General features: G+C 49.3%; 10 protein-coding genes across 10 annotated transcripts; 5 read left to right on the top strand and 5 right to left on the bottom strand.

The window, feature by feature from the left end:
• Positions 1 to 121: 121 nt before the first annotated feature.
• N7455_003649 (uncharacterized protein) lies at positions 122 to 2,898 on the bottom strand (the record flags this gene model as incomplete). Its single annotated transcript, XM_040962191.2, has 5 exons — positions 122 to 840; positions 895 to 1,293; positions 1,350 to 2,255; positions 2,305 to 2,824; positions 2,884 to 2,898. 5 exons carry the CDS (start codon positions 2,896 to 2,898, stop codon positions 122 to 124), a joined length of 2,559 nt encoding a protein of 852 aa, XP_040807368.2.
• Positions 2,899 to 4,417: 1,519 nt separating this feature from the next.
• N7455_003648 (SDR family NAD(P)-dependent oxidoreductase) lies at positions 4,418 to 5,221 on the top strand (the record flags this gene model as incomplete). The annotated part of the gene is made up of 1 exon (XM_040962192.2): positions 4,418 to 5,221. One exon carries the CDS (start codon positions 4,418 to 4,420, stop codon positions 5,219 to 5,221), a length of 804 nt encoding a protein of 267 aa, XP_040807363.2.
• Positions 5,222 to 5,300: 79 nt separating this feature from the next.
• Positions 5,301 to 5,765, bottom strand: N7455_003647 (PaaI family thioesterase; the record flags this gene model as incomplete). Its single annotated transcript, XM_040962186.2, has 1 exon — positions 5,301 to 5,765. One exon carries the CDS (start codon positions 5,763 to 5,765, stop codon positions 5,301 to 5,303), a length of 465 nt encoding a protein of 154 aa, XP_040807364.1.
• A 608-nt stretch (positions 5,766 to 6,373) lies between these two features.
• N7455_003646 (uncharacterized protein) lies at positions 6,374 to 7,434 on the top strand (the record flags this gene model as incomplete). The annotated part of the gene is made up of 2 exons (XM_040962181.1): positions 6,374 to 6,926; positions 6,995 to 7,434. 2 exons carry the CDS (start codon positions 6,374 to 6,376, stop codon positions 7,432 to 7,434), a joined length of 993 nt encoding a protein of 330 aa, XP_040807365.1.
• Positions 7,435 to 7,682: 248 nt separating this feature from the next.
• rad14 (DNA repair protein RAD14) lies at positions 7,683 to 8,909 on the top strand (the record flags this gene model as incomplete). Its single annotated transcript, XM_040962197.2, has 3 exons — positions 7,683 to 7,784; positions 7,845 to 8,436; positions 8,494 to 8,909. The coding sequence occupies 3 exons, from the start codon at positions 7,683 to 7,685 to the stop codon at positions 8,907 to 8,909; spliced, it is 1,110 nt and encodes a 369-aa protein (XP_040807377.2).
• A 763-nt stretch (positions 8,910 to 9,672) lies between these two features.
• N7455_003644 (cell differentiation and development protein Fsr1) lies at positions 9,673 to 12,974 on the top strand. Its single transcript, XM_040962185.2, has 4 exons — positions 9,673 to 9,991; positions 10,047 to 10,325; positions 10,386 to 12,185; positions 12,246 to 12,974. Exons 1-4 carry the CDS (start codon positions 9,892 to 9,894, stop codon positions 12,503 to 12,505), a joined length of 2,439 nt encoding a protein of 812 aa, XP_040807360.2. The 5' UTR covers positions 9,673 to 9,891; the 3' UTR covers positions 12,506 to 12,974.
• Positions 12,975 to 13,039: 65 nt separating this feature from the next.
• Positions 13,040 to 14,026, bottom strand: N7455_003643 (uncharacterized protein). Its single transcript, XM_040962178.2, has 2 exons — positions 13,807 to 14,026; positions 13,040 to 13,730 (listed from the first exon to the last, which is right to left on the bottom strand). The coding sequence occupies exons 1-2, from the start codon at positions 13,915 to 13,917 to the stop codon at positions 13,149 to 13,151; spliced, it is 693 nt and encodes a 230-aa protein (XP_040807376.1). The 5' UTR covers positions 13,918 to 14,026; the 3' UTR covers positions 13,040 to 13,148.
• A 202-nt stretch (positions 14,027 to 14,228) lies between these two features.
• N7455_003642 (rRNA (cytosine-C5-)-methyltransferase NOP2) lies at positions 14,229 to 16,400 on the top strand (the record flags this gene model as incomplete). Its single annotated transcript, XM_040962614.2, has 1 exon — positions 14,229 to 16,400. The coding sequence occupies one exon, from the start codon at positions 14,229 to 14,231 to the stop codon at positions 16,398 to 16,400; it is 2,172 nt and encodes a 723-aa protein (XP_040806942.2).
• Positions 16,401 to 16,841: 441 nt separating this feature from the next.
• On the bottom strand, positions 16,842 to 20,637 carry N7455_003641 (putative MATH and UCH domain protein; the record flags this gene model as incomplete). Its single annotated transcript, XM_040962616.2, has 4 exons — positions 16,842 to 17,418; positions 17,480 to 18,194; positions 18,250 to 20,325; positions 20,385 to 20,637. 4 exons carry the CDS (start codon positions 20,635 to 20,637, stop codon positions 16,842 to 16,844), a joined length of 3,621 nt encoding a protein of 1,206 aa, XP_040806943.2.
• A 1,054-nt stretch (positions 20,638 to 21,691) lies between these two features.
• On the bottom strand, positions 21,692 to 22,924 carry N7455_003640 (deoxyhypusine synthase; the record flags this gene model as incomplete). Its single annotated transcript, XM_040962615.2, has 3 exons — positions 21,692 to 21,763; positions 21,835 to 22,635; positions 22,706 to 22,924. The coding sequence occupies 3 exons, from the start codon at positions 22,922 to 22,924 to the stop codon at positions 21,692 to 21,694; spliced, it is 1,092 nt and encodes a 363-aa protein (XP_040806941.1).
• Between the last annotated feature and the right edge of the window lie 748 nt (positions 22,925 to 23,672).

Here is a 23,672-nt window from a genome sequence, read left to right as displayed (position 1 = left end):
ATCTGAGAGTGCTTGATCCTTAGCAGCCCCGGTGTCAAATATCAGAATTTATGTACAAAAGGGGCCCCCCAAAATCCATCGCTATCATCAAGTCATTAAATTCCATGGCAGATATCCAAGATCAGTACAGGGTTTTCAATTCCCGTAGAGGAAGATGGGGATCATATTTATCCCACACGATCTTGTTCTTCTCATTCAAATGCGCACCCTCATCCGTGATGTTGATCATAGAATCTGTCTCCATAACCTCATGGCTACTGAAACCCCACTTGTCGCGTGGGATCCACAAAGTCGGTGGTGGCGATGCCACACATGGCTCCCAATATGCTGTACGCATCTCTTCGGGTGTGTAGGAGACCGCCTCAACATTGCGGCGAACCTTTTGACGTAATGCCGCATAATCTCTGTATACGTTCGGGTGAAACCATCTCCAAAAGGCCATTGCGCGTGGGCGGCGCTCTTCGTTGATCGCTGCCACTGCATCTTCTTTCTCTTGAAGCATTTCCTCTTCCGCATCGAGGGATCGTGGTAAGAAAGTATTCAATGGGGCAAGTGCATCGTTGAGCGACATGTGTGCCAGGATGTTGCCGACCAAGAATAGGGCCATGATGATAACTGGGCCGATAGCGCCCTTGATGGCGCAAAGTCCTATCAAGCAAATCTCAGCCAGGTAGAGACCTGTTAACAAATGTTGCAGGGCTCGTGGGTAGACGAGTCCCTTTGTGTCGACTTGGATGTCATATACGAAGAGGAAGTTGTATCGGTAGGCTTGGTATACAAGATAAAGTCCGAGGAAAGCAAATCCCAGAATCAAAGGTGCGATGCATGAATAGGTCAGCGCTAAAGAATCAAGTCAGTTAATCCTCGTTAAAGAATGCGTAGAGCATCGCTTACCAATTACAGCCATGTTGGTGAAGACGGGGAAGACATTGCCCCAGCTGAGACTGGCAAGTTCGGCCCATCCTTGAAATAGACGACGAGGGGAATAGGCAAAGAACGTGGTGACAAATTTGAACACCAAGGCGCTGACAATTTGAACCAGGGCCATGGAACTCATGCTCAATCCCTGCAGCATGAAGTAAGAGATGTAGAAATTGGTGGCCTTGGGTAGGTTCTGCGCCAGCAGATCTTTGACCGAGAGAGGATCCTTGACAATTTGTGCAGTGGCAGCCGATGCAGCCGATGTCAAGGTCGTGACCAAAAACACTTGTACCACTTGAAAGACAAAGTGGGCGCTTTGTGTGAACAACTCAACTCGTGCCTTTGATGGGACTCCAGCTTGTCTAGCGCATACTATGTAGAAGTCAGCAGGGGGGTTTCAAGGAGCAAGGCAAATTTGGAGAGCGTACTGCGACATATGATCGGTACTAGTGACATCAACGCTGCTAGGGCCGCGGCAGGCAGAAGACCCTCGATTGCTCCTTTTATAACATCGGGCAAGTCAAGAATGAAGCCGAGGAAGGGAATCAGCGTGCAGATGTATGTGATGTTCGAAATTGCACCGACAATTGCCGCAGGGAAGGACCAAAAGATGACCATGACCGCCAGGAATCCCTGGATTGCAAACCTCCTAACAATTCTTTGCCACCAGCTAAGATTCAACGCCGACCATACAATCTCGCGAGGCGAGACTCCAATAAAGCGAGGCGTCATATGAAACGGCTGGTGATGCGACAGGGTTTGCAGGGCGACTTGTGCATCGGCCTGGCTGTTGAATTCGACAAAGATTGCACTGAGCTGTTTCACTTCACCTTTTTGGTGTTTGGCTTGCAGATTTGATACTTCTTCGGTTTTCTTTGCGAGCTCAGCCCGATACCAGTGGATAGAGTCGACCTTTTCGCCAAAAAGTTTCAGTCGATGCGTGGGGCGTTTGACTTTGTGAGACCATGCTGGGTTGCTTGACTCACAGTCCAAGCACATATCGGCATTCAATTCGCCTGTTTTGATTGCTTCGGTGCGGATTTTATTTGCTCGTCGAATGAGCTTGGTCTCTGCGGTTTCCAACTTCTCGGCTAGTCGATCTCGTCGATCAACCATCTTTTCCAACTTTGAGCAGTCCGAGGTAATCCAGGTTCGGCGTATCGAATCTCCAAATACTTGTCGTAGTTTGTTCTCGTTTTTGTAAGCGTCCGGGACTGACATGAAGAGGAGTGTACGGGACGACATTCGAGATGCGTAGGCAGGTGAGTTGAGGTAGGCCTGTCGGAGGTTTGCATAATACAGGCTTTCTCTGACCACGACATAAAACACGAAGGCTATACTGGTGAGTAGGCTGGTTTGCACGTGAAATCCCGAGAAACTCACTGAAGTAAACACATGCCACTATCACATTGGCATAGTATCTGTTGGGGTTCTTGACGTTACTGAAACTCAGGATGTCGAGCTCGGTATTGCCGTTGCCCCCGGTGGCATGAAGAGGCAACAGAATGGGCCATGTAATCACACAGCCTGTCAGGCATGTCGCAGCCAAGACGCGCAAAAACCGCAGGAAAAGATAACCGTCTAGTGATGAATGGTGGAGTACATGATTATCTTCAATTTTTAAGAATGTCCCGAGCCAGTTCACCCAGCCAGAAGGCAACTCGGGGCTCCGTTGATGCTCATGTATATCGGGCAAGTAGGATCTCGGAGCGTACCATCGGCGCTGAGTTCGCCGAAATATCAGAAAGAGACTGATCCAAAATAAAGCGTATACGAGTGCAGGCAATAGAGTCATCATCAGCGCCGAGCCTGATGAACCCCCTCCGCCGGTGAGAGTACTGGCAATATCACCAGAGGTGGTCGACGCGTCACCTCGCGACGATCCAATATTTGTGTCATTATCCTGTATCATATTAGCAAGAATGTATCTCTCTCTCTCTGATTTGAGGGAGGTAATTATACCGTTATACTCGACATGGTGAGTATAATCTCCAAATCCTGGAAGGAGAAGAAAAAACAAAAACAAGGAGATATACAAAAAGCCAAGGAAATGACAGAAATGACAGGGAGGGGGGGTGGCTATATGGAGTACTTTCGCGGGGAGAAGAAGCAAAGAAAAAGCAATTCTCTTTGGTCCTTTACGACCTGTCATTCATACTTGAGATTAGACAAGTTCGTGCATGCAAGAGCTGATAGGCTCTGGAAATTAATCCAAAGGCCTAGGGTTTTGTCGATCCGATAGTTTGTGGGTCTTTTGTTACGCCTTGGCGATATGTACGAATGTACGCATGTACCAGCGTACGTCAATCTGGTGGGGATTGGAGGAATTGCAGGGATTGCAGAATGGAAACTATAGCCAGTACTTTTGTACACAATTGCCGATCAAAAAAACAAATAAAAGAAAAGAGGTGAAGAAGAGAAGAAGAGAAGTGCCATAGGCCCAGATGGGGGCGGGTCCAATAAAAAAAAAAAAAAAAAAAAGTGGCCGATCTCCGAGAAATCACACCCCCTGAATATCTTGAATCTCTTGTAATGTGAGAACTTTAATAAATTTGAAGTTCATGTAGATTTGGATAGATTATTGGATGTGATGTGGTGTGCTCAATATCTATAATGATCTTACCGCATGAATATGGTACTGACTACGGAGTACAAGGATCATTGTACACTTCCAAGGCTGAACAGGACAGAACTGGACAGAACCTTGTTAATACCTCGGCTCTTTTCCCCCTCTATGGTTTGCAGCAATGCAAGGAGGTCATATAGCGGTGGAGGCGGGAGACTTAGGATCACAACACATGGTGAATGTGCTAATATATTAATGTTGAGCTTGGAGCCCTATGAACTGTCATACATGCAGATAAACCAGTATTTCTCACGTGGAATTGCTCATATCTGATGTATCTCATATGGGACATGGGTTTCTGGATGATATATGGTAGATGGTAAGACTGAGAAAGGTGGCATGCGTTGTACCACCTACATATGCAGAGTGTAGGGAGTAGTACAACATATGTTGTACAGAGTACCCTCGAGTACCCTCGACTGTATATGTATACAAACTGGACGTGCAGGTCTTGGCATATGTAACCTCTTATAACGTTCTCAGTCCTTTCAAGTCTTTGTGTCCAAGACCCTTGCTTGATCTAAGATCTACATGTATATGTCCAACCTTGCAAACGTTCCACTACATCCTGGGTTTGCAACTCGTTAAAAGCACATGACTTGAGAACGCCATTCGCTCTGAATAACCTTGAAGCGGAAATCTCAACTGATTTCCTCGGCAAAGGTAAGTAATAGCGCATATATCAGCCCTGGAGGGCCTTTGGGGTTGGATATCGGGAGTGTACCGCTGGGGGGCGGGAAACCCGTCGGGACAATCCCGCTGTTAGTTTATATATATACAAGTGAAACGGTTGTCTATATCTATGTATTATCACTCATTAACTCAAATCTTCTTCTATCTTTCACTTTGTTTATATATCGACTTTGCCTCATGTTGTCTCTTCACGGGAAAGTCGCCCTCATCACTGGCCTCGGTCAAAGTCAATCCGAAGGCTGGGGAATTGGTGCTGCCATCGCTGTTCTCCTAGCGCGACAAGGTGCGAAGATCTTCGGGGGCAATCGCACGCTAGCTTCGACTCTTTCCACCCAAGAGGCTATTGAGACCGAGGGTGGAACTTGCCATGTCGTGGAAACAGACGTGACATCAGCCACATCAACAAAAGCTCTCGTGGAAGCCTGTATGGCTAAACACGGACGGATCGACATTCTCATCAACAACGTCGGGAGGTCAGAGCCGGGTTGTCCCGCTACAATGCTGGAGGAAGTTTGGGATTCCCAGGTGGACCTCAATCTCAAGAGCGTGTTTTTGATGTGTCAACATGTGCTACCGATAATGGAGCAGCAAGGCAGTGGTGCAGTGGTGAGCGTTGCCAGCATCGCCGGCTTGAGATACATTGGAAAGCCTCAGGTTGGATACTCCGCGACGAAGGCTGCCATCATTCAGTTGATGAAAACAACGGCTGTCATATATGCACCCAAGGGTGTACGTTTAAACACGGTTGTTCCTGGGCTCATGGACACCCCCTACACAAAATGTATGGTATCCAGATACACAGATGGTCAAGCGGAAAGATACATGGAGATGCGCCACGCGCAAGTTCCGATGGGGAAAATGGGTGATGCGTGGGATGTGGCCAATGCTACGCTTTTCCTGGTTAGTGACGAGGCGCAGTATATCACTGGTCAGGAACTCGTTGTGGATGGTGGCATAACATCTTCGACAGGGAGGACATAACTAGTAGAATTGCGCGGAGATGTTTGAAGAAATCGGAAAAAATATTCATGTCTATATACAACATCGTTGGAATAAAGTTTCAGCTCTTAGGTTCACGGTTTTCCTTGGAGACAGGCAGGAACTTTGTGTGTGAACCCTTCGAAACCAAGGGGCCCACTGCATCGTCGACAACTCGGGAAATTTTGACAGTCGTGAAGGCCATTGACTTCCCCACCCGATCAGCAACGGCAGAGATATCGAGGGTGTCTCCAACGCTAGCAGTTGATAGATACGAAATATGGATATCAATGCTTGCACCTGTTCTCTCGTATCCATGTGTGGCTATCGACATGCCCCCCGCCCAATCGATGATGGCTGCAGAGACAGCCCCATGAATGGTTCCCCGGGAATTGACATGTTCCGCTGTGAGCTTAAGTCGGGCCTGCATCTGGCCGCGAGTTGCGCTAATAATATCAACATCGGATAGAAGAAGGCGATAGATAGGGCTGTCATTTTTGGTTCGCTCCCAAACCCCGCGGACATGCTCCAATTCGGTGACATTCATAGTCGGTAGTCACTTTAGGCAAAGGAAGTTGGGAGAATGAGTATATGGCCCAAAGAAAAAAAAACACAAGAATGAAAAATGTAGGGGAAGGGGTGGGGGAGGAATTGGATATTTTCGTTGACCCCGAGTCGGAGGGGCCGAGAGCGGCCATGTGCCGCCTTTGCAACGGACTCGATCCGAAAAGGAACTGGGGAAGTTGGGGGGGGGGGATGCATATCTCGTTAGGATATATTACTAGTGTGTGTATTGCTTTCGCCTTGGTTTGTCCCTATATGATTAACTTGGATGAGATGCCCACATGGGATATCGATTTGCGTCAATTGGAGAAATATAACATACAACATAACTATGTTACCTACAACATACCCAAGAGTCAAATTCTATGACAAGAAGGTGATCCACAGAATTTATTCTTATACGTTGCCGTTGATGACATGGTCATATATAAAAGAATGCATCAGATATCATCAAATATCATCAAATATGAGTCTCCAAAAGTCCGAGTCCAACTGTAGATGAGGTGGAAATGGAGGATGGGCGGTGAATCTGGTAATGATTGCAGAAAAAGGGGAGATACCAACAACACCAACTCTTCTTCATTTCGCAGAATGGAAAACTCAGCAAGGACGTTCAATTCGTCCTTAGAGGCCAAGCAGCCCTTCCCTCCACTGTTGGCCGAAGATCCTATATCCCCGTCAGAACCGCAAGAGAGTTATGAAGACGAGAGTATCACCTCCCCCGGCTATGAGGAGATCGAGGTGGAGGACGATGCGGATTTCCAGTCGCATTACTCGCTAGAGCATCAATCATTCTCCGATACAGACTCCGATGATTCTTCTAATATTGACCGGAATCATCCATTTCGCCAGTCCTCCGGCTCTCTCCATGGCCCCAATGCATTTGCACCTCCGTTCTACAATCGTCCACCCACCCCTCTACCGCCCTCGCCCTCACTCACTTCTCTTCTTCGGCCGCCCTTCTCGACTACTACATCACGCCCAACTACCCCGGACAGCTCCGATGTAGAGACTCCCAACGATACCGAGGCAGCAGTCGCCAAGTCAGCTCGTCGCGCAACCACCGTTCCGCGCGCCAGTCCCAAGGTTCCTACCTATGAATACTATGGCTTCGTGTTATACCTAGCTTCATCATTGGCTTTTTGTAAGTCTCATGGAAAATTGACGGCGCAGTCTCTTGTAATCTTCCGCATACTGACCAGATTAACTTAGTGTTTTATCTCCTATGGTCTTATCTCCCATCGCCATTCCTCCATCAGCTAGGCATTTACTATTATCCCAACCGTTGGTGGTCGCTGGCGATCCCCGCATGGTTGGTGATGTTACTTATCTACATTTATGCTGCGCTCGCCACCTATAATACAGGCTACCTTACCTTGCCCATGCACAGCATCGAGAACATTGTTGACGAGGTCGCGAATGTATCGGTGATTGACGGAAAAGCGCGGAGACGTCCCGGTGGTGCTACCAAAATGAAACCCGGTGCCACCTCCTATCAGATCATGGGCCCCCAGAATCGCAAGGTCAATTGGCGAGAAATTTGGAGTGAGGGAACCGACGCCGTCATGGACGTGCCGGTAGGGGGCGTGTGTGAGGTTTTGTATGGCCAAGACCGAGAGGAAGACTTCGATTACCCGGCTGCAGACTCATAGCTTCTCGGTTCAATTGACTTTTTTGCCAATTCAGGCTGATAACTCCAAAAGATTGATTTTAGTGTTTCAGTGTTCTTGTTTACTTCTGGCATGTCCCCCGGGGCCAATGACGTCGCTTGATAAACCCAAATATCACGTGCTTGGCAGATCGGCGGTCTGGCCGCCTTCCGCCTTCTCTCTTCTGCCTCGCTGCTCATATCACCCAAACTGTGGACAACGGCCATTACTGTTGATAGAAGACATTCATAATGTCAGCAGAACGGCCTGAAACCCCACCTTCGCAGCCCAAGAGCTCAGGGGTAGGACAGCTTCCCCGCGGTCCTATCACCCCAGAACAACAACGGAGGATGGTAAGTTCCTTCCAAGGTTGCGACATGATCACAACCAAAACTAACTAGTCTTGTTGATAGGAAATTAATCGCATGAAAGCTAAAGCTCTTCGGGAGAAACATGAAGCCGAACTATCCCAAGCCGCTCCAAATACCTCCCAGCCCGCAACAGGCACCAAGCGCTCGTTCACCTCGATGGCGGCATCCAATCAGCCTGCTAATATGCGCGACGCATCTTCTTCAAATCGCCCACTGGACTCGATCAAGCCAGCCCGAAACTTCACAAGCTATGTGGACTATGATTTTAGCAAGATGACCGATACGAAGGGTGGATTTTTGACACAAGAGGATGACCCGTTCAATAAACAACTACACGTGCCGGATGAGAAAGAAGTACAAAAGCCAGCACATATGACGCAGAAGGAATGGGAACGCCATCAAATACTCCAATCATTAAAGCGAAATCGGGAAGGACCCTTTGAACCTGGTCTAAGTGTCCTGGATGATAAAAGCAAGCAGAAGACATGTCGTGAATGTGGTAGTCTTGAGATTGATTGGAAATGGGAAGAAGAACTGAAGTGTTGCATCTGTCATGCTTGCAAGGAGAAACATCCAGAGAAATACAGTTTGTTGACCAAGACGGAAGCCAAAGAAGATTATCTCTTGACAGATCGTGAGTACCTAATTGTCGGCTGTGAAAAGAGAGATGCACTAATCAGCCTGCGCACAGCCGAACTCCGAGACGAAGAGCTCCTTCCACGCCTTGAACGTCCGAATCCCCACAAATCTACGTGGAACAGCATGATGTTGTATCTACGATACCAAGTGGAAGAATATGCGTTTTCCGATAAGAAATGGGGCTCCACGGAGGCACTGGATGCCGAATTTGAACGGCGAGAAAGCGATAAGAAGCGGCGACGGGAGGCCAAATTCAAAACGAAGCTACAGGAGCTAAAGAAACGCACACGCGTGGAGGCCTACCGACGCAATCGACAGGGTGCTTCGGGCGGAGAGTTTGGCGATGATCTCGGTTCTGGGCGGAAGCATGTTCATCAATGGGGCCGATCCATCGAGAATCCAGAAACTGGAATTGGTATCAAGACGTGTGTAGAATGTGGGATGGAGGTGGAAGAGCTCGAGTTCTAGATCTAGACGAATATATATGTACATAGAATGTACCATAGCATGGCTGATTATTATACGAGACCACGAGCTAATTTAGCATTTGAGCCTATTAAACATTAGTCATCGATATTTAGAAAACAATGCTTAAATGGGTCTTTGTGAGAGACCTTTGTTGAATAATACTTCAATGGTGTTCTATTCTAACTACTGTTGGAAATGTATACAATGTCATTATGTTGTATACACCCAGAGCAGCCGAAATATATCGGTTCGGTTCGGTGATGGCAAGAGCAAATTAGCAATCAAAATCGATATCAAGGTGGATAATATTCAAGTCTTTGGGGCGTTTCTCCTGTCTGAGTATACATACATACACATTGTTACGAGTTCGTAACTAACTAGTTAGTTTAACATTCTTATATTTTGTGCCTGAGACATTAGGCACCAACCATCATTTGAACTTGAGTTATATCTGCAGAACTCAGCTTTTGATTGTTTGTTCCTATGGAACCTATTGAATCTTCTATCACATAAAAACCTTTCCCATGTGTATTTTTCATACAAAACCCTCCCTAATTCATCCAATTGCCTACCAAAATTATCATACACCTCCAGGGCTGGAGGTAACGTGGAGGCTAATCTTCTTTATCTAGAAGGCGGTCAGCAGCCCCCCGAGGGCAAGCCATCTTCACCATAACAAAAGATCAGTGAAGGTACACTCTCCTCCTCATAACTTTACTATCATTGTCCGACCTTGCTCCTCTCCTTTGCATCCTCCTCTCCAGGAAACCTCATTCACAGGCTGACTCGGCGTGGAACGTGGTTCCTTGCCGTCGCCATTAGGGGACTTGGTTCGCTTACTGCGGATACGATTTACCGGGGTCAGGAGAAACCGAAGCTCGCACCTTACACGTCACTTGATTTACTACCGGCCCGATTTTGCCTTTGATACCTCCTGCAGTGCTTTGACCCTTTCGACCCTTGACCTGTCCTGTGTCTGTTCATGTCCTGGCAATCTCCATCAGCCATGGCTGGGATCGGAGGAATGCCCGGCGGCATGGATGGTTCGAATGGTCCACAGGGCACAGAATACACATTACAGGGTGAGCAAAAATCTACTTGATTCCTTGAATGCCATTGACTGATAACCGTCTCCAGGTGTAATGCGCTTCCTACAGACAGAATGGCACCGACACGAGCGCGACCGCAATGCATGGGAGATTGAACGGGCAGAGATGAAGTCTCGCATTGGCCGATTGGAAGGTGATCTGCGCACAAGCAAACGCTTGCATGAGTCCCTTGGGAAGCATGTTCGCCTGATGGAGACCGCCCTGAAGAGGGAGAGGGAGAAGGTCAAGAAGCTTTCGAACAACGAAAAGCCCGAAGACTCTAAGGATCCCAAAGATGCTGCACGTGAAAGTGTGAACTTCCTGAAGGGTATGTCACTTCGCAATTATAAGCACGCGACGTGGAAATATTGACTGAGTTATTCACCAGCGCAACGGCCCAAGCCGAGCACGGACCATGAGAATGACGAAGAACCCGACAACGAAAACCAGCACGAGGGTCAAATTGAGGATATAGACAAAGTCCGAGGATACCTGTCCAAAGCTTCCCACGAAATCGCGTACCACGTTATACCTGCCTCCCACCCGCCACCTGACTTAAACGACTCCGACATGTCAGGCCAGCTTTATGGCAATTCACAGCTGTCGCAACAGAACCTGGAGGAGGCTTATCTGCAGCAGCAACGGCAGAAGGCGAATCATGTTATGGCACGTGAATTGGCCTTACAAAACCACCAGCCGATGTCCAATCACTACTCCGACAATGCCATGGCTCGTGCTCAAAACCAGTATCTTACCCGGGATTCCATGGATCGACGGTCAATGGACCAGCAGCAAGCTCCCGTCGCAGCAATGGAAAATCGAACCCAAACATACGAACAGGGCACAGTGGATGATCGTGCAAACCGGGCATACACAGCCCAGGGCCCCCGAGTGGTCGTCAAGGAGGATGTGAATCTGCAAAACTTGACCGAGGAAAGAACAGAGGATGTAGATGGGTGGAATTTTGACGAACCGGCAGAGCAGGAACTCGTGGTCACCGAACCGGTCCCGCCGCATCGCCCGGATACCGATGCTTTCCCAAATGCCAACTTTACGCGCTCCGAATCGACCAAGGGCGGGTCTCTCTCCCACGGAAGGAATAGCTCGGGATCAAGGCGCAAGAGCGAAGGTGCAATTGAAGCCCGGGAAGCGGGTGCGACCCTAGCACAAAAGCAAGATTCCCTCTTCAAAGTCCAGTTTTCGCTTCGTGGCCACTTGGATGTGATTCGATCTGTCACCTTCACCGGTGATGATAGCCTAGACGAGCCCGAGATTTGTACTTGCAGCGACGATGGAACGATCAAGCGATGGAGCATACCAGGTACTTCTGGTGGCCCCAGAGCTGGTTCTAGCCATGGCTCGGACGTTACAAGCAAATTTACTCATCGTGGACATGAAGGCGCTGTGACTTCTCTTGCCGCCTGCTCATCGTCTCAGAACATCACCCTTGGGGGTAATGGGTTGGTGTTTTCAGGTGGCCAAGATGCCAGCGTGCGCTTATGGGAACGTAACCGGATTGATCCTAAGGCCACCTTCCACGAGCATAAGGACGCAGTCTGGGGACTCTGCGTTCTTCCCGGGACCATGGGCTCTGTCTTTGGCGACTCAAGCGGCCAGTATGGTGGATCGGATCGAATCCTTTTGGCCTCCGGCGCAGCAGATGGCTATGTCTTTATTTGGGCTATCAGCCCCGCTCCTCAAATTCCTTCACCCCCGGCTGTGAATCGTCGTCAGCGAGCGAACTCAAACTCAATGCCCTCCGGTTCCAACTACCCAACCTTGCCTCAAACCAGTGCCGTTCCACCTCCAGCTTTCCATTACACCATTCTTCATCGCATTCACCGTCCCAATTCTCCTTCTCCAACATGCATTAGCCCCCTGTCTCTTGCGGGCGTCAACTTTGTCGTCTCCTATTCGGATGCCTCTATCATTGTCTACGACACGCGGACCGGCGAAGAAATTGCGGGGATGGCCAGTCTCGAGACATATGATGGCACACCAGCTACTGGGGTGAACTCAGTCGTCGCTACGACTGTTGGCTTTGATGGAACAGTCAATCTTGATCCTAACCGCGCGATGGCCGAAGAAGAAGAAGTGGTCCACGGAGCTACTGGATCAAGCGGCGTAGAGGGCGTAATCATCAGTGGCTACGAGGACCGATACATCCGCTTCTTTGATGCCAATAGTGGTAAGTCGCATGCAAAGGACCTTGCTTCCCCTCACAATACGCTAACGTTTGATAATACAGGTCAATGTACATACACAATGCTTGCTCATCCTGCTGCGATAGCCTCACTGTCATTATCTCCAGATGGACGTGAGCTCGTTTCGGCTGGCCATGATGCAAGCTTGCGATTCTGGAATCTTGAAAAGCGCAGCTGTACTCAGGAGCTGACAGGCTACCGGCTGATGCGTGGCGAAGGAGTCTGTGCCGTGGTATGGAGCAGTGATGGCCACTGGGTCGCTGGCGGCGGTGGAGACGGCGTGGTCAAGGTCTGCTCCCGATGATTGAAACGACGGAATGAAAACCCGTGTATGATTCTTCTTGCGTTATACCTGTGTGTGTGTCTCTCTTCGCGTCTGCTCGTCGTTTTCTGTATGATCCTATGAACTGGATGAGCGATTGGCCGGACCAGTTCTTTCGAGTATTTGCAACCGTGTTCACCGACGCTGTGTGGCCTATGATACTCTCCTACGTGATTTTGTTGTTTTTTTTTTTTTCTCCATTTCTTTTTTCAACATGTGTACTTTTTACTTCGCTCATAACATGTTCGACAAAGATTCCCTGGCGTGCGTGGATGTTTTCTTCCCTTCAACTGTTTCGGTACCTGCTCAACTTTCTATGGGAAACTGAGCATATCTTGTTCGAATACTGTTTTATTCGCTCTTGTGATAGGGCCTTCATTGGGTTTCAAGGAGTGCCTGATAGGCCTTGGATTGATCCCAATATTTGATGTATTGGTTGCTTGGTGTGGATGGTTTGTTTCTTTTCCGTTCATGTTGTGTGTATAACATTTGAATCCATACCATTCATCTAGCAGACTGCCTTTTTAGACTATCATAGACCCGGGACATATATGAAATGACCGGAACAAATACAGGTATCATTTGATATTGACATTATTTCGCTGCGATGTCGTGGAGATATACTCTACTTCGCTGAGCTCCACGCCTCTTTGAACACAAATCTCAATCGTTTTGCTTCTTCCTCGTCCTTCAATCGCTGCTCGAGATAGCCTTGCAGATCATCCCAGAAAGCCTCTGTATGCAACACCTCCTCCCCACTCGGACCTATAGCAGCCTTGGGAGGTGATTCATCCCGCTTCTCTGTAATCTCCGGCTGAGCCACAGTAGATTCAACCACCTGGGCGCCACCGATGATCATCACCCCGATCTCGACTTCTTTGCCTCCCGCCAGAATGGCGGGTTCATCTGCCAATACCTCGGCCAATGTCTTCCCGGTACCAGTCACTGGCTTCCGCTTGTATAGGATCTTGATCTTGTCTAGCGGAACTTGACCTCCCTGCGCATCGGTGACGCGTACTTGCACAGCATCCCGGATATCCTGGACCGAGGTGGTTGAGAGAGGGGCATTGGAGATTAGGAATTCCAGAGCAGGGTTGCGGGCAGACTTGACGCGAACAGTGATTGATTTGGATGAGCCTGGTGCCTGTGTTGACCTCACTTTTTTGGGCATCGGAGGGTGCGGGGCTGAAAGGCGGGGGAGCGTGTACTGTCGTTTTCGGAAAGCATATTAGAATGATCTTCAACGGTAATTCAAGATAGGGTTTGTTCGCATCAACACTCACGGGGACTCGTAGTCCAATTTGTTCTGGGTCGAAGACATGATCAGCACGAAGCTTGATAGGCCGCGAGTCCAGCGTGGACAAGAATGATTTAGTGAAGGTCAGCTCCGACATGGTGAGCAATTTAGGCTAGGTGGTAGAGATTCTCAAGGCGAAAGAGAGAGAGAGAGAGAAAGCAAACCCAAGGCGATGGTTGTTGGAGTAGTGGAGGCCTGGACCTGGGTGTTCACTTGATGGCGATGGGACAATAGACACCTGGATTATAAGGCATGAATTGGAAATAACTAGGTTAGTACACCGCTTTTCATAACTTCTGTACTGCCGGCAGTCACCGCCCGAAGAAAAAAAAAAAGACGGAAAGAATCTACAAGCTCCCCCCAGAAAGCAAACACCATTAACGTCCCCATACACACCACTTTTTCACAATGGGTGTCGGTCGCCGTATGAAGAAGCAGGGCCCTCCGGCCCCGCTCGACGAGTCAAAAATCACAATGCTTAAGAAACGCAAGGCTGGCGGGGCTGAGGCGCCTCCGAAGCCTGCACCAGCAAAGCGTCGCAGATCTGATGCCGATGAGGCTGTCTCGAAGAAGGAAGCCCCCAAGAAGAAGAAGGTCAATGGTGCTACTCCCAAGGCCGATTCCAAGGAATCTAAGAAGCAACCGTCAGCCGCAAAGAAGGCCGTGCCTGTGCCTATGTCTGATGATGATGAGGATATGGAGGATGATGATGAGTTCGGTGATCTTGATGGGATCAGTGAAGGCTCAATGGATAGCGACGATGAGGTTGAAGGACTGTCAGACCTAGAGGATGATAACTCGGTTGTCGATTCTGACGAGGAGGGCCACACCCGTGGAGCCATGTTCTCCGACGACGAGGACTCCGATGCCGAAGAGAGATTGACCGCCGCAAACATCGAGGGTCTGTCGCGGAAGTTGGATGCTGAACAACAAGAGGAGGAGGAAGCCGCTGAGCAGGAAATGCAGGAAGCCGCTCTGCAGACCAACATCGCTGCACCTGATGTGTTCGCCGACCAAACCCAGCCGGGACTCGCCCCCGATCTGCAGCTGCTTCGCCAGCGCATCACAGACACCATTCGAATCCTGGGTGACCTGAAGACCCTCGGCCTGCCCGGTAAATCGCGTACCGACTATATCGACCTCCTGCTCGACGATATCTGCACATACTACGGCTACACTCGATTCCTGGCCGAGAAGCTGTTCAATCTGTTCACCCCCAGGGAGGCCTTTGCCTTCTTCGAAGCTAACGAGACTCCCCGCCCTGTCGTTATCCGTACCAACACTCTACGAACCAACCGCCGCTCCCTCGCCCAGGCCCTCATCAACCGTGGTGTTGTTCTCGAGCCCGTTGGCAAATGGTCCAAGGTTGGCCTGCAAGTTTTCGAGTCTCCGGTTCCCCTGGGTGCCACCCCCGAGTACCTCGCCGGTCACTATATTCTCCAGGCTGCCTCTTCTTTCCTTCCCGTCATGGCTCTCGCCCCCCAGCCCAATGAGCGTGTCCTCGATATGGCCTCTGCCCCCGGTGGTAAGACAACATACATGTCTGCCCTGATGCGCAACACTGGCTGTGTCGTCGCAAACGATGCCAGCAAGCCCCGTGCCAAGGGTTTGATTGGTAACATTCACCGTCTCGGCTGCAAGAACACCATTGTGACGAACATGGATGCCCGCACTGCTTTCCCCAAGGCCATGGGTGGCTTCGATCGTGTTTTGCTTGATGCTCCTTGCACCGGTACCGGTGTCATCTCGAAGGATCCCGGTGTCAAGACCTCCAAGAACGAGCGTGATTTCCTCGCTATTCCCCACATGCAGCGCCAGCTTCTTTTGGCTGCAATTGATTCCGTTGACCACGCCTCCAAGACCGGTGGATACGTTGTCTACTCTACTTGCAGTGTGACAGTCGAAGAGAACGAGGCTGTTGTGCAGTATGTGCTTCGCAAGCGTCCCAATGTCAAGATCGTGGACACCGGTCTTGGTAGCTTCGGTAGCCCTGGATTCCTCAGCTATATGGGCAAGACTTTCGATCCCAAGATGGCGCTCACCCGCCGTTACTTCCCTCACCGCGAGAACGTTGACGGTTTCTATGTCTGCAAGCTCAAGAAGACTGCCGTGACCCCCGTGGCCAAGTCGGATGATACCGAACCCCGTTCCAAGGGCTCCAAGAAGTCTCGTAGTGTTTCTTCGGCTGCCTCCACGGACGACGAGTCCATTGACAGGACCCCGATTGTTGACGAGAACGGACACGCCGCTGATTTCGAGGGTGGTGCTTTCAGCTCATTCGAGGATCCCGAGGATGTCGAGCGCATCGCTCGTGCTGAGCGCAACCGTCTGCGTCGCAAGGGTCTCAACCCTAAGGGTGTTCTGAACAAGCCCAAGAAGAGCAAGGTAGAGGTGTCAGAGAAGACAACCGAAACGGTGACGCCAAGCCAGGAAGAAGAGGCCAAGACCGTTGCCTCGAAGAAGTCTACCAATGAGCCAAAGGGCGAGAAGAAGACTGTGGTTAAGGAAGAGAAGAAGCCGGTGACCAAGGGCAAGGTTGAGAAGAAGGATAAGAAGTCGGCCAAGAAGGCCAGCAAATGATCAATGACTTGATCATGTATCGCTTGTGTATAATTCTTCGTTTTTCGTTCTTCGGGCAAGTCAAAAGCATCATGTATTAGGTCCGGGACCCGGCGCATTGGATATACCTTTTGTTCAATTAAGATCAAACTGTGTTTAAAATAAAATAACAAAAAAAGAGTAAAAACAAAACAATTTGATGTAAGATGATTGTGTTAAATCAAAGATATTCAAATTATCCGAGTCCTACATTTATCAAGTATAGAGATCATAGTTATATAAGAATTGGTTCTTGTGTACTATGTATTCAACAATCTAAATATACCAGTAGTATGTGTACATATATAAAATCAATCGCATCACTCCCCCACGTATCCCAAATCACCGTTGGCTAAAATCAATGCAAGTGCTGAAAAACAAATTAAAACCAAGTTGGGAACATCCCGTCTATACTCCAATACTCTATGCCCGATAAATCTTGATCACCTTCTTGACCTCTTTGCGGCACATCGGACACAGGCTCACGAGGTTCGCACAAGTCACGCAGGAACAAAGGTGACCACACTCGGCAAAGACTGCATCCATTTCCTCAGTGTAACAGATTTGGCATAGATCCAACTCTGCGTCGGCCACCTCCCAGTAGCTAATGCCCTTGCCGTGGCGTTTGCCGTCCTTAAAACCGCCGACATATCTGTTGCCTGTCGTCTTCTCAATGTAAGTACCCTGTCCATGGCATACATCTTCAACCCAATCACCGTCATATGAGTCGCCGGTAGGGTAATTCAGCTTGCCTTGGCCGTGGCGTCGGCCAAAGACGAAGTCGCCTTCGTATGTCATGCCTGTGCTAGAGATGTGCTTGCCTCTACCATGGTGATAACCTTTTAAGAATTGACCACTGTAGTAGTCGTTTGCGAAAGTGGCTTCGATGGTCTTAGTGCCAGTGAAACCTTGGATTGGATGACCACGAGAATCGGCCCACAGGTACTGAACCAGACGGTCCGGACTGGTAAACAATCCCGATGAAGCAAGTTGAGTACGCCTGTCTTCGTGTTAGAACCAAAAAACTAAACATTGGAAAACCAGAATATATATGTACTTACTTGTCCTTGGTCAACTTATCCCCGACGATGAAACATGCTCCGTGAGGAGCCACCACATCATCGAAGCTATCAGCAGGCGACACAGTGGTAACAGCAGCACCATCGACTCGTTTCCACATGAGGAAGTCTTGACGAAGAGGCCGCTGTAAGTGTCGTCGGATGGACACCTTGACGTTGGCATCAAGCTTGGAGAAGAATGACCCCACGGTACGAAGGACTTGATTGTCCGCATCGAAGATTTGAATGAAGTAGTATGTATGACCAACAGGCAACTTGACCTCCGGCTCAGTTTGTGTTTGAGCTGCCACTTCTCGTGTAGAAGATTCAACTTCGGAAGGTGACATAGGAGCGGAGCTTGTGGCTTCTGTCAACGGAGTTGCCGTAACAGCAGCCATGGCTTGTTGCTCATGGGCAGGGACAGCAGCAAACACCACTTCCTGGCCTGCCCTTTCAGTAGCAGCGGCATCATCCTCTAAAGACAATGCAGTTAATGGAGGCAGTGATCTATCATCAATGACAGAGTTCAAGGTATCCGGCGCAGCAGGATCTTCATGGTGAGAATTTCCCGACGAGCTAGCCACGGCATCTCCTTCGGCCACAGATGGGACATTTTCAGAAGCTTCGTGTATCGGGTTGTCGATGACCAGGTCATCCGGCTTATCCTCTGAAGTGGTAACCGTAGGGGGGTCTGGGATGGCGAAAAATTGAGCGTCCTCTGCTGGAGATTAGCGGGGTGATGGTTATAAATAAATGCGAATGCAATCACGTACCCTCTGATATGGTTTCCATCCAGAACCGTATGGTGCTCAATGAAGGATCTAGTGGAACATTCAAATCCATAGTGCGATCAAACGCCAACGATGACCCAGGTTGAGCAAAGGAGTTCCCGATTTGCCAGAAACGAACCCGCTCGGGACCAATGGGGTCGGAGCCTGAGGACTTCCATATGGCAATTCTTTTGCGTAGTTCTGCCAAGCGTGATGAGCGGGGCAAAGTGATGTACATGACACTGTTTGCCGCTTTGGCCTGTGCCATGAGATCGTAGGAGTCAAACAGGCTGGTCAGCTGGTCATATTGGGGAAGCGAATAAACCTCAACTTGGACATCATCCGCAGGGTTGTCACCAGTGTGGTACACGCCTGTTTCATAATATTGTTTCAAGGTCTCAGGAACTTCCCAAGGCCCTTGGGGACCAGGCAAAAGCTCCGATATCATATCGCCGCGGATATACATTGCCACGACAGGTACGTCATGGCCCTTCTTGTGATCCACAGCCTGGGAAGGATCCAGACCAAGGTGTGGACCCATGGCTGTTTTCTGGGTCAAGCACTCCACGCGGTTGTCACTACCATCGTCAAAGGCTAGCCATGTGGTACCCGGACCTGCCGGGCGAAGGATGCTAAAGAACTTGCCCGACGTGCGGCGCCCACGATGAACGATATAGCCATAAAGGACATACTTGCTATCCTGGCCATCGACCACCCACGGAGCCAGGTTCAGTTCCTCGTTTAGCTCTACTTTGTCATACCGCAGCTGCCAACGTTTGGCCTTGTCCAGAGTATGGCGGCCAAACTCCACATGGAGAAGCGATGGAAGCGACCAACGACCGGGCTTAGCGCTCAAATATCCACTAATGGCTTCAGAGGTAGACTTGGCTTGATCAACTGGTATGTAAAGTCGCGAGTTGAAGTCAGTCGGCAGCAGGTTCACGGTGGCTTCACCATTAGAAGGAGCATATACAACGGGACTGTCAAAAAGATGGGCGAATTGTTTGCCGGCATCCGTTCCCTTCAGCTCTAGCTCCAAGTTGCGACGCAGGCGCTCCCAAAATTCGGACACATCGCTCGAAAACTCATGCAGATTGCGCAAAGTGCTCGTCACGCCGTCAGTATCAACATAGCTCGGGGAGAGTGTCTGGCAGCGAAGCTGCCACAGAAGCCTTTGAAGAGCATCACATAGAGGCTTCGGCCTAGCATCAGGATTAGTAAGATGTTCAAGTACGTCAATACTTTGAATGATATTGCAAAATGGAGCAATGTGCAGCCATGAGGCAAGCCCGGCTACCTCTGGGCTGTGATTGATGATTGAGTCACCCAGAGGCCGGTAGCCGGTCAAGGCCATGCTGTCCCAAGTTGGCTCGGAATCACTCGGGTGCCACCAGAGCGACTTGGTGGGGTCGTTCACTACACGAATGTATGCGTCAAACGAGAGAGTATCGTCGTTCAGAAGGGCACGGTGTTGACCTCGCCGGCGTGAATGGATTTGGTCCCATGGACCGTGGAAATATGTCCACCCCCAATCCAGGTTGTGAGCGTTGAATTGATGGCAGGAAGACTGCATCCACCCGGTGCGTGGCTCTTGTGGGTTGTATACAATGACACCAATCTGGGCGGGCACACGCCAAGAGTCCGACGCTCCATGATCGGATTGGGTGTCGTTTCTGGTCACAGGATATTGGGACTTGTAAGTTTCAAACCACGCCGTCGAGTCGTCTGTGGCTCCCGTCTGTGTTTGAATCTCCGGGGTGCTATCATCCAGTGAGGCATCGGCTGCGCCCCGACGGACCGTAAATTCCGTCTCAGGAAGCTTGCCCTCTGGAGCAGGCATTGTGGTGGAGCATTCGAGGTAGACACTCAATGCATTGACATTGTTTCCTCGAGGGTAGAACTTGATTCGCCACCAATATCCCCCAACAAATGCTGGTGGGGAGCGAATGACTTTTTCACGATTGGGGTTCTCAGGGGTGCCCCGAACGCCCTTGAACGTCCACGTAAGACGGGCCTTTTCAGTGGGAATGTATTCGGGATCTCCCAAATCCCGAAAGAAGTTGGTTTCCCAATATTTGTCTGTTATGGGGTTAGTAAATACTGTATGTTCTGTGGGTTTGCTTGTACGATTGACCTACGATCACTGGCACTGTAATCCGAATCGCCGCCATCGATCTCTTTCATCTCATCTTCATCTGGGATCGTTGTATCCTCCTCGTACTCTGCCCAATATGCATGTTCCAGTTCTTCTGAGGGCAATATTGGCACTGGATGAGGAGTTGAACGTGACGATTCGGGGGATTGGTTTAATGACTCGGTCTCTGTATTTGTCGTTCTCGTCGTATCTCCCTCTTCAGTCCCAGAGACCACCGAATTGGGTAAGGGGTCCATGGCCTGCCAATTTGGAAACCCCCCAATAATTCCAACGAATGTGCTTCAGCAATATCTAAAGCGAAAGCAAGTTGTATCTTCCTAACTGTCCCCGGGTATAAATATTGATAAGGGCTTATCGGATAAGAAGAAGGTTGCGGAGCCTTGGAGATGTGGGGAGAAGGGGTCCGGGAGATAGAGAAAGAAAAGGAAACGAATGAATAAATTACCGAATAAGGGGGATATAAGAAGAAGAAGAAGAAAAGAAGAAGAAGAGAAGAAGAAAAGTCGGGGAAAGGAAAAAAAGAAAAGAAAAGAAATTGAAAAAGACGAAAAGAACGAAAAAGACAAAAAAGACAAAAAAGACAAAAAAAGATAAGAAAAAAAACGAGTCCGGGGGAAGTTGCCGAGTGGGTCTTTGTATGCAACATATGATGGCCCAAGGCCTATGAACTATGGAGGACCTAAGGAGGACCTGGGTATATGCATCCATGCATATACTACTAACTACCTACGATATAGGTTTGGAGCCCTTTATATCAGAGATCTATATTCTAACATTCGACTAATACATCTTGTACAGTGCTATATAATCGGACTGCTGAAGTCTAGCGGTGTGCCGATCCTGATCCCCACTCAGGGGAGAATATTCTTAACCTTGGAAATGCCAAATTTGGAACATTTGGTGGCGACTCGGCTCAATTTCTCCCCTTTTGCCACTGGGCATTTCTATCCCTGGTTATCGGGGGGCCTCGGAAAACTGTTCTGTTTTCAGGCATATCAGGCATATCAGGCACATTAGGCACATTAGGTATATAGGCGTATCAGGCCGATCAACGTACCTATACCGCTTGTACAGAGACCGACCGGATGGTACAATGTACGGGAGCCAATCCTATCTTGAAACAATTGCGCGATCAAAGACCCTTGATTGACTCAAATGGATCACTTTTCGGCGGTGAGCGACACTGATTGGCTCTTTGAAAAAGAAACCATTTCTAGACCGCGGGTTCTCGCATTGCTTGGCAACCAGTCCCGTCTTACCGAGACTCGAGAGATAAAAGTGAAATCAATTTTAGGTCGATTCGGCACGAGCAAATGAAGCAGCCACAATCATAGGGAATACCGCCGTGGCCTCAGCATAGACCTAAAAAGAAAACACAAAATTTAGCTTGGGCCCAACGAAATAGGAAATAATAGAACAATAGATCAACTCACCTTGACAGACTTGGCATCCGTCTTAATCTTGCCCCAGCTCACCGCTTCATCCGGCCGCGCACCCGCATCACTGCCATCGAACTCCTGCGCAGTATTCACATACACCGCATGCTCGGCCCCATTGCGCATCAGGCATGCATTGGCGATGTGGTGCTTAACGACCCCACCGCCCAAGATGATCATGCCGGCGCGGGTCGCCCGGACAGCCATGGTGTTGATGCGGCGCACATCATCCACAATATCCACCCGGAGTCGTTGCGGGGAAGACTTGTAGGTGTGGAAGTAAAGCATGTCACCCAGAGATCCATCCGTCAGGGCGGGACAGAATACCGGGATTCCATTCCGGGCCGCCCAGTACAGAACTGAATCCTCGTGGTCAATCTCACGACCCAGTCGTTCGGTGATGCGGCTTGGCGTCCAGTGAAGCTCGTCTTCCTCGTCCCCAGTCTCCCGAGCCTTAACCTTTGCAGCCTCCTGCTCCTCCAACATTTTGTCCAAAATGGGTACCACCCAGTCCTCGAAAGCACAATAGTTATTGTTGGGCACGAGAAGGTTGCCAATACGGTTGAGGCCCTTGGCACGAAGTCCAGCACCGGGAGTCGAGAATGATCCGAGATATGTAGGGGCCAAACATTTGATCAAATCCTCCTCCACACCTCCAGCAGTGGTCACAATGGCGGATACATGGTTATGCTTCACCAAATAACGTAGGGTATCTCGAAGACCGGACGAAATCAAGTTCGATGTATAGCCGAGGAAGATGGTAGTTTTGTTTCCCGTTTCGGGATCACGGAAGGCGCGCTAACGGAAACAGATCATTAGCCCCTCAGGATTCAAGGATTCAGAGATTGAGAATAAAGCTCAGGCGTACCATTTCATTGATGATTTGAGCAGCCTCCGCGACTGCACTGCCCTGGAAACCGGTATGGGCCAAGTTGTCCACCATCTCTGCGACGGTGATATCTCGTCCTTGAAACTTATCAAAATCCACCCCGCTCACTACGTGAGATCCCTCTGGGACCGGTTGCGAGCTCTGGAGGACGGAGTCGGTCACCGAGGAGGGAACTGCCGAAAGCTGCTGGGCGCTCATATTTGCGATGGGATTGGGAAGGAAAGAAAAGAAAAGAAAATGAGGAAGAGTTGTAGAAATTCCAGGTAAATCCGCTCAAAATGGTCTAGCGAGATGAGAAGGCAAGAAAATAAACAAAAAAAGAAGATCCGTTTGTATGGAGTCCAAAGAGAGGGGCAGTTGATCTTTTTTTTTTTTTGATTCGGCGGGGGAACTGCATCAGTCTGGGCCTTGGTGCCTTGGTGCCTTGGTGCCTTGATGACTTGATGCCTTGGTGCCTAAGGCATATTTCTCTATTCAACTAACTATGTTGTATAGTACCATTGTACAATTGGCCTGGGGATAGGTCTGCATGATGAAAGAATCTCCCATAATATTTAACATTCTCTTTCTACCACTGATATTTTGTACTGATTTCTCTATTTCTCGATAACTATCTATACTTTTACATACATATGTATGTACATATATTCTTCCACCTGCAACACTTGGACATTCAATGTGGATAGAGTTTAGGAGGCACATCCCCACCACACTAAAGTTCAACTGGGTTAGTGCCGAGCCCCTTGAAGTCTCACGAACTCATCTTCCAAAACATATTCCTAACATATTTCTACATATTACTTCATATCCATCCTCGATCTCCCTTCCTCGATTTCACGATCCCCTATATCACTCTTGTGTTGCATAATATCCGGCGCAAGGAGCTCGCATGATTTCGCCGATCTTGTCAACGTGCTAGTGTTTCCTGTTTTCCACGTTCAATCTC

The sequence above is a fragment of the Penicillium solitum genome (assembly GCF_028829755.1).
Source record: "Penicillium solitum strain IBT 25940 chromosome Unknown utg000002l_segment0_segment0, whole genome shotgun sequence".
NCBI classification, from domain to species: Eukaryota; Fungi; Ascomycota; class Eurotiomycetes; order Eurotiales; family Aspergillaceae; genus Penicillium; species Penicillium solitum.
The sequence above is the reverse complement of the archived record's forward strand: the minus strand, read 5'-3'. Positions and strand labels throughout refer to the sequence as shown.